Below are 9,710 nucleotides of genomic sequence, written 5' to 3' on the forward strand. Positions count from 1 at the left end.
ATTTGGTGCACCTACACATAAGGAGCGCACACACACAAAAAACAAAAAAAAGTGTACAAAAATGCTTCACCTACAATTATAAAATTACCCTCATTATCACTACCGCTCCATAATCCTACCTCTCCAAGAGAAAAAGAATTCCCACCCATCCTTAATCCGATGCTGGTGACTGGAAACCATCTTCTCCTTCTCCAGCACTGCACTAGAAGTCTATCGGTATCTTCTAACATCACTTCCAGGGACTGTGGCTGACACCTGCAGCTATTCCCCAGGATACAGACAGTGCCTAGTGTAACTATGTAAAGTCCCACATGTATTCAGGGTGAGCCTAGAATACTACAAGCCAAACATCATGGAAGCTGAGGCATCTCTAATAAACAATTTTAGGAGCTGCAATGATACAAATAATAGAAGGCATTGCTTAATACAGGTTAACATTACAGAAAATTACCTGAACTGTGGCTCATCCAGAGTTGGGGGAGGGGAGGGGGAAGATATTTTCCAGTGTACCACAGATTTCCTGTCCAGTAATCATTAATGAAACCCAGTGCAGCAAGCCTCAAATCAGCAGGCTGATAACAGAGAGCAATATGTGGCATCTCGCCCTAAGGTAAGGGGATACTTTTTATCACTATGTGCCTCTGGTATCACACATTTCTAGGTCAGGCTCTGTCTGACAATTATGCAGAATCAACTATAGTCATTACTATCACCTTACCCGCGACACCCCCAACACAACCACCAGTGGGTGACAACCAGACATGCTCTACTAACCAGTCTCACCTTGATCTCCTGTAAGGGGTCAGGATCTAGCAGCTTTCCCCTGGCACATGCCTTTCTCTATTCTAAGGATGAGGTCAAAGTGACAGCTGGGTTGGATTCCTTCCCAGTTTGGAGTGAGAACAAAATACCACCCGGCTGCAGATGGGATGACAACATGTTCTGCTCGGCTGTGCCCTCCAGTACATTTTGGTATTTAGAGGATAACAACACACACCAGAAATATTTAGCCCACAAATGTTGCGGTTGGTGTATAGCAAGGATATAATATTCCTGCTTCATGCTGAGGACATAATAGTGGAAAATAACAACTTTGTGCGCTCTGTGGAGTCTATTACATTCTGGCCACTAGAGGAGCTGTTTTAGTGGTGGAAATGTGCAAAGCGATTACTGGCAGTAGGTGTACACATTTTTCAAACATTTTGAAGGAGATTTATTAAAACCTGTGCAGAGGAAAAGTTGACCAGTTGACCATAGCAACCAATCATATCGCTTCTTTTGTTTTTCCGAGGCCTTTTTTAAAATTAAAAAAGCAATCTGATTGGTTGCTGTGGGCAAATGCTACACTTTTCTTCTGCAGATGCTTTGATAACTCTCCTGCTTTATCTGTTAAAAGGCTGTGTTCACACTGCTGGGGCCCCCTGTGATCTCATGTACAGGGACCATCCTACTTACCTGTCCTCTGTGCTCTCATGCCCCCACCTTCCTGAAAGTGGGAAAGTGATGCCCTGCTCAGCCAATCACCAGCTATGGTGCGACATCACTGAAGCTGGTGATGGGCTGAGAATTTCCACCCTGCAGGACTCCTGCTAATGTGAACAGAGTTCCTGCTGTGGAAAAAGTGCAGGAACTCTGTTCCCATGCCTTCCTGCAGGACTTGAACCCTGTAAGAACTGGTAAGTAGGAAGGGTCCTGTAAAGGAGATAGTGGGGGGGGGGGGGGGGGACACCTTAGTGGTCACACACCTTATGATCTGACACTGAGGATAGGGGGATAAGTATCTCATAAGTTCAGTTCCCTGGAGTACCCCTTTAACCCTCCCAGTCCCTATAAATACAACTGACAATACACAAGATGAAGTGAACCATGCTTGCTGGGAGCAGATTGGACAATTTCATGTGTTCTTCTGGATAGGTCACTCAAACAACTGGCCATGTGACTGGTTATGACCCTGCTTTTAACTGTTTATGTATGAGCACACTTCGGCTTGGAATACACATGGTGTCTTTGGTATAAAAAAAAAAAAAAGCCCCAAAAAAAACTATAAGCTTTGACTGCACAACTTTTGTTTGGCCTTGATAAAAATGCCACAAAAACCTTCCCCTCAGTTGATGTTTTTTTCAAAAATAGTGTACGTATGTTCATTTTAGGTGTGTTTATTTTTATTTTTAATTGCCATTTCTTTCCTGCTTTTTTCTCATTACGAGTCATGCAGAGCTGTGTGAAGCTGGGTGTCCCTATAAAAGGTGGATGTTCCAATTGGTTCCTATTATTTGACAGCAAGCAGAGATCTTAAACATGGAGAGGAACTTTTCAGTACATAAGGATTACGCTTTAGTTACATAAAAAAAACTTATTTGAGGTCATTGAAAACAGCATGTCATGGGTTAATCAGAAGGAGGGAAGAAATTATTCCAGCCTTGGACACCCCACCATGTTTTTTTGTTCCTGTTCATTACAGATTCTCAGTGGCTTAAGACTGTGGGATGTAGCCCACCAGAGGTTGTTTTGTGTACTCCTTCTATAATAAGAATTGGTAAGCATTCTGTTGGTTGTTTTGTGTACTCCTTCTATAATAAGAATTGGTAAGCATTCTGTTGGTTGTTTTGTGTACTCCTTCTATAATAAGAATTGGTAAGCATTCTGTTGGTTGTTTTGTGTACTCCTTCTATAATAAGAATTGGTAAGCATTCTGTTGGTTGTTTTGTGTACTCCTTCTATAATAAGAATTGGTAAGCATTCTGTTGGTTGTTTTGTGTACTCCTTCTATAATAAGAATTGGTAAGCATTCTGTTGGTTGTTTTGTGTACTCCTTCTATAATAAGAATTGGTAAGCATTCTGTTGGTTGTTTTGTGTACTCCTTCTATAATAAGAATTGGTAAGCATTCTGTTGGTTGTTTTGTGTACTCCTTCTATAATAAGAATTGGTAAGCATTCTGTTGGTTGTTTTGTGTACTCCTTCTATAATAAGAATCGGTAAGCATTCTGTTGGTTGTTTTGTGTACTCCTTCTATAATAAGAATCGGTAAGCATTCTGTTGGTTGTTTTGTGTACTCCTTCTATAATAAGAATCGGTAAGCATTCTGTTGGTTGTTTTGTGTACTCCTTCTATAATAAGAATTGGTAAGCATTCTGTTGGTTGTTTTGTGTACTCCTTCTATAATAAGAATCGGTAAGCATTCTGTTGGTTGTTTTGTGTACTCCTTCTATAATAAGAATCGGTAAGCATTCTGTTGGTTGTTTTGTGTACTCCTTCTATAATAAGAATCGGTAAGCATTCTGTTGGTTGTTTTGTGTACTCCTTCTATAATAAGAATCGGTAAGCATTCTGTTGGTTGTTTTGTGTACTCCTTCTATAATAAGAATCGGTAAGCATTCTGTTGGTTGTTTTGTGTACTCCTTCTATAATAAGAATCGGTAAGCATTCTGTTGGTTGTTTTGTGTACTCCTTCTATAATAAGAATCGGTAAGCATTCTGTTGGTTGTTTTGTGTACTCCTTCTATAATAAGAATCGGTAAGCATTCTGTTGGTTGTTTTGTGTACTCCTTCTATAATAAGAATCGGTAAGCATTCTGTTGGTTGTTTTGTGTACTCCTATAATAAGAATTGGTAAGCATTCTGTTGGTTGTTTTGTGTACTCCTTCTATAATAAGAATTGGTAAGCATTCTGTTGGTTGTTTTGTGTACTCCTCCTATAATAAGAATTGGTAAGCATTCTGTTGGTTGTTTTGTGTACTCCTTCTATAATAAGAATTGGTAAGCATTCTGTTGGTTGTTTTGTGTACTCCTTCTATAATAAGAATTGGTAAGCATTCTGTTGGTTGTTTTGTGTACTCCTATAATAAGAATTGGTAAGCATTCTGTTGGTTGTTTTGTATACTCCTCCTATAATAAGAATTGGTAAGCATTCTGTTGGTTGTTTTGTGTACTCCTTCTATAATAAGAATTGGTAAGCATTCTGTTGGTTGTTTTGTGTACTCCTTCTATAATAAGAATTGGTAAGCATTCTGTTGGTTGTTTTGTGTACTCCTTCTATAATAAGAATTGGTAAGCATTCTGTTGTGCTCTGCCTGCATCCGCCTCCTGTCTGTTCTATGGATCAGCAGGGAAATCCCACTTTCTACATTAAGCAGCTGGGAACAGCGCACATCTGGCATCTTCCCTGTAATGTAAAGTCGCAGCCTCAGCACGCTTGGGTTACATCACACTGTCATTGGCAGAAGACAAGGCGGGGGGGGAGATTGCTGCCTCTGACTTCCTATAATAATTTGCAAGTTGCAGCTCTGTGTACCAGGGACCAATCATCTAAAAAGAACTGCCTCCGTCAGGGTTTTCTTTTGCTGTGTTTTCATACTGAAAACATTGAAGCAAATCTGCTGTTATGTTGCAAAGAATGACAGCAAAAACTGCTAAAGTGTAATTACAGCCATTGTACTTTGTAGGGGTTGTGCACTATGGAGAACCCCCTCTTTTCATGTCCCACTGCAGCACCCCCAAATCATCACCACTTGCCCAAATATGACAGCTCTTGAAACTGGTATGGAAATTTCAGGAGGGCAGTAAAAGGAGGGAAATACTGGGACTCGAATTAGGCTAAATGATATATATTCAAGTATAAAGCTATTGAAGAGGTATTGAAAACATAGGAAAACTCACTGAAATGCCTCTACATTGAAAAATAAAAACGAGTAAACTTATTTTTTAGTATGGGAGAAATTTAGAGTTCTCTTGTTCTCAGGAAATTCCTTATACAAATCTGGATTAATATTGGGCCTCATTTATCAAAATCATCTGACATGAAAGCTTTATTTGTTGCCCATAGCAACCAGTCATAGCGCAGCTTTCATGATAGTAAACCAACAAATCTGCACTCTAGTTGCTATGGGAAACAATGACAGTCTTCACGTCATAATGGAAGGTTACTAACAATGACACATATTCTGTTAATGGGGAAAAAAATTGAAGAAAATGCTGATAAATGAGCCACACACAAATATGAAGCCCACTTACTATTTCCCAAACATCTGTAGGTGTTTGAAAAAGGGGCTTCTTGTATGTGGTATTTACCTAAAACGGCATAATTTTTCACCATTTTGACCTCATAAAATGATAAAATCCCCCCCCCCCAGAGTCCAATAACAATATATGGATCACTCATACCAACAATGGCAGCAGAATGAGCAGCTTATCTCTGAGCACCCCCACCTCTGCCGATATGACAGGCATGTTCTCACACTACCCTTAGGCCCCTTTCACACTACATAATTACTCCGTTTTCGAAGTTCCGTCAGAAAATCGGCAGCAAAATAGCAGTTACAAAATCCTATACAGCTGTTAGAAAATCCCATTATAGTCTATGGGATATTTCTAATACCCGTTTTAACCCATTATAGCCCGTTATTAATAACGGAAGATAGTAACGGGAGAAATAGTTCATGAACTATTTCTCCCGTTACTATCTTCAATCACAAAATAAAGTCCGTTATTAATAACGGGCTATAACGGGTTAAAACGGCTATTATAAAAATCCCATAAACTATAATGGGATTTTCTAACGGCCATATAGGATTTTGTAACTGTCATTTTACTGCCGATTTTCTGACAGAACTTCAAAAATGGAGTAATTATGTAGTGTGAAAGGGGCCTTAAATGTGTCTTCTGTGGGGGGCCTTGAACCTCCCACTTAACCCCAACCCCTTTTCTGAAAATGGCTCAAGCAGTGCAAAACAGAGAGTTGCAAAATGGGGTGTGTGCAAAAACTGAAGATCCATTTTCCCCCTTTGTCTGTTAGTTCTTTAGCATTATCAAGACACCTGCCTGCTATCAATGAATAGAAGCATTGTTGAGTACATCTAGAGCCAAGGCTCTGTTCACATTACTTTTAAAGATTTTGTATGATAGATCTGCTATCGGTTAGGATTGTTCTAAGGCTAGATTTGCACTGTGTTAGTGCCCCTGTTAGTGCTCCCTGACAAAAACCAGGATGGCGACATATATGGTAAATGGGAGCAGCGGAGCCCATTGATTTTGATGGCGCAATCTTCCGCCGTATCTTCTGTGCCGGGCCGACTTGGAGCATGGGCGGAGCTTAGTGACATCACGGCTGATGTTTTCTAGCTGGGTCATCACTAAGCTCTGCCCATGCTCCAAGTCGGGGGGAAGAGAAGATAAGGTGGGAGATCCACAGCACAGAATGTGACCAGGTAAGTATCAATGTCATCTGTGTCTCGTGCACCACCTTTCTGTACCGACAGGTTAGAGCAGGTGACACTGATGACAGATTTCCTTTCAGATTTGTCATCCTAAAGCCTTGTATTTCTCACAGCTGGAAGTTTGTTACAGTTGTACCCAGTCTTGACATTTTGTTCTGAGCTAAACCGCCTAGGCTTGAGTTTTATGATTTCAGGAATGTCAAGATGGGAGTGAAGAAAGTTTCACATTAGTCATATGACTTTCCACCAAAGATGTTGTAGTACATATCTGTACAATGTATAAGGTTCTATGTTACTGTCCCCAATTCTGTCTTCTATGTGAAGCTGTACTCCTGGGTCCTAGCCCTGCCATGTCTGATGCTGTGTAAAGGTGATTGAGACAATTGTTAAATAATTGACACAGTGCATTGCTTCAGGACAGAATGGCACCAGACAGCCTGATCTATGCCCCAGCCGGCCCTATCACTGGGATGTTCTTACACAGGCTTCCCCCACTTACTTCATTGTAAGCTACAAGAAACCATCATCCAGAACCAGCAGCTGAAATGCAAACACAAGCAAGACTTCCTAGACATGACAACAGCCTGACAATCTTCTGGGTGACAGCAACACATTGCATAACATCTGCAGACTTTGTTTTCTGACAACCATGTTAATGATCTCTGCCTGTTTTAAATAAATTTAAATATTGGATGATGAAGGCCGCAGTGGTCTTCAACCTGCGAACCTCCAGATGTTTCAAAACTACAACTCCCAGCATGCCTGGACAGCCGGCGGCTGTCCGGGCATGCTGTGAGTTGTAGTTTTGCAACATCTGGAGGTCCGCAGGTTGAAGACCACTGAGAAGGGATTGATAGGCGGAAAGTTCACTCGAGTATAAGCTGAGGGGGGCGTTTTCAGCACGAAAAATCGTTATGAAAAACTCGGCTTATACTCGAGTATATATGGTATGTGTATATGAGGCCTTTACAAACTATCAGGACAGAAGAGAGATTTGTGCAGCAAATGGGATAACTTCAAAATTGGTTTCAGTCTCAACAATTCTTTGTAGCAAACCTTCAGCTGTGAAACGTATTGGGTCAAAACAGGTTTTCAGCCTGTAAGACATGTATTTAAGAAAGTAAGACGTATTAAAACTGGTGTAAAGAAAAAGTGGCACAGACAGCCATAGCTACCAACAACCATCATTTTTAGGTAGTGACAAATCTGATTGCCATGGGCAACTGCTCCACTTTTCTTCAGCACCAGTCTCGATGCCCCTTACCCTCTTTTTTACTACTAGAGAAGTGGCAGTACCAGGGGTGATGCCTGTGAAACATGTGGTGCTACCTTGACAGCTCCTTAATATATTGCATAGACCCTAAAACAGACTGAACAGCTGGATCCTTGTTTTCCTCATCAGCATCCTGGCATTACATAACCATACAGGTAAGGGATACTTACAGTTTGGCCAGTTGCCGGTGAAGAGGTCGCTAATGGTCCGCTGTGTGCTGCCATGTTGACATTTACCATCGCCAAGGGTTTACATTCTGTACAAGCTCCAATAAGTAACTGTTTTCCATCATCCACAAACAGGCTGTGTGGCACTCGTCGTGCCAGCAGGAAGACTGGCAATCGGGCTAACTGGATGTTCCTTAATCCTAACAAGCGCCGCTTCTCCTGTCTGCAGAAGAAACACACAAAGGTCTCCACCTGGTACTGTCGTGACCAAGGGCTGCTTGGATGTTGGGTCTTCATCTCGTGCTGGAACCATTGGCCTAGGAGGTCATGATAGCAGAGGCCACAGGTGGACACCAGGCCAGTGGAGTCGGCAGGCCGGGCCCTGGGGGCAGGAGGGTAAACAGTGAGGAAGGGGAAGAAGGGCTCCTTGTCAGCATACCTGTTGGGTGGGTTGATGCTAAGTTGGTATTCACAGCCTGGACCCAGTTCTTCCCCACACACATAGCAGACAGAGGTGGGTGCTGAGTGGGCACTAAGAACACCTGCCCTCCTGTTGGGGGTGGATCCAGGGGGGCTGGCATCCGCAGAGCTGAACACCTGATGGTATCTACTAAGGAAACTTTGGACTGAACAGATGAGCTCTTCATTCTGAGATGCCCTATAAATGGCCCAGATGTCTTCCAGCACCCCATAACACTTTCGGCAGCTTTGCACCTCTCCTTGGTGGGACAGCCCTTTGGACCCAGGTGGGCATGGGAGTTGAGTAATAAAGGGAAAGTGCATGGTAGACTTGGCATTGCCATTGGTGATTCTGGAGCGCACAGGTTTTCCTTGGTTGGCACAGTCTTCTCCACACAAGTAGCAGACCCCAGGTCCTTTGGGTTGAGAGTCATTGAGTCGAGAGGAGATACCTTTTTCTGCCCCAGGACTGGCATGTAGGGGCACCACATAGAGGCGTTGCAAGACTGGCACATTGGCCATATCAAAGCTGTGCCACTGCTGCATGAGGGAGGAGAAGCAGCTGTCACAGGCCCTGGCACTGCCCCCCGGGGTGAGAGGGTTAGCGCCAGGCGGTGGGGTGTGCAGCCACAGAAAGGGGAAGAATGGCGCCTGAGGTGAATGCTCTTGCTTCTGGACGTGCAGCACGTTGCCTGCGCCGGGGGCTCCGCAGATGTAGCAGGTGACCGGGAGTCCGTTTTCCGGGCGTCGCTCACCCTCAATCTCTGCCCCCTTCACCACTCTGTCACTCGGGGATGCCCGGCAGGGGGCGCTGAGTCCAGGTGCCCTTGGCGGCGGTGCCCACTGTCTCCTGGGCGGCTCGGAACTCTCCTCCGGGTCACTTAGCGGGTTGTCGGACAGGTCGGAGAGCTCGGAGTCGTAGTTAGGGTTCCAGTCTCTGGGGTGCGCCCGGGCCCCGTCCCCCCCGCACTGGTAGGGCCTCTTCAGCCAGTACATGCGCTTCTCCAGCGGGGTCCGGCTGCGCTCGAATGCGTCCCACTGCGCCCCAAGAAAGCGCTGACACACGGCGCAAACCCGGGCGCTGCCCCCCGGACTCAGCGGCTCCGCCCCGGGCGCAGGCTCCTGCTGCTGCAAGAAGGGAAAGAAGGCGCAACCCTCCCGGGCCGGGCACCGGACTGGCAGCCGGACCTCCCGCCCCCGGGGCACCCCTCCCCCGCAGATGAAGCAGTACAGGACCCCCTCACCCGCTCCAGGCGCCGCCGCCGCCTCCTCCTCCTCTACCGCTGCCATTAGCCGCTGCTTGCGGGACCTTGGGGCGTCTGTCATGTGCCCGCCGTGCCGCCCTGGCTACTGAGCCCGGGGCATCTCCGCGGAGTTCGAGTAAAGTTTGTCCGGGTGTTGTGCACTGAGGACCCGCCCCCACTGGGGCTCCTGACGGTCGCTGCTCCCGGAGTTGTGAGCCCGGACAGAAGATCAGCCCCCCGGACCCGCCCCCTGGCAGAGCACATGGCCGGGCGCAGGGAGGGGGCGACGGCAGCGGCCGCAACTATAGTCCGCTAGATGTAACCCCTACTCTGCCGGGCACTGCCAGCTTCTG

General features: G+C 45.2%; 1 protein-coding gene across 2 annotated transcripts in view; it reads right to left on the minus strand.

The window, feature by feature from the left end:
- The window catches only part of GSE1 (Gse1 coiled-coil protein), a 510,276-nt gene extending 500,699 nt beyond the window's left edge, over positions 1–9,577 (minus strand). For both annotated transcript variants that reach the window (XM_056525517.1, XM_056525516.1), the window contains exon 1: positions 7,658–9,577. In XM_056525517.1, coding sequence (XP_056381492.1) covers positions 7,658–9,439 — 1,782 coding nt within the window. In that variant the 5' untranslated portion in view covers positions 9,440–9,577. The remainder of the gene's footprint in view (positions 1–7,657) is intronic.
- Between the last annotated feature and the right edge of the window lie 133 nt (positions 9,578–9,710).

This window comes from Hyla sarda, chromosome 6, assembly GCF_029499605.1.
Source record: "Hyla sarda isolate aHylSar1 chromosome 6, aHylSar1.hap1, whole genome shotgun sequence".
Classification (NCBI taxonomy): domain Eukaryota; kingdom Metazoa; phylum Chordata; class Amphibia; order Anura; family Hylidae; genus Hyla; species Hyla sarda.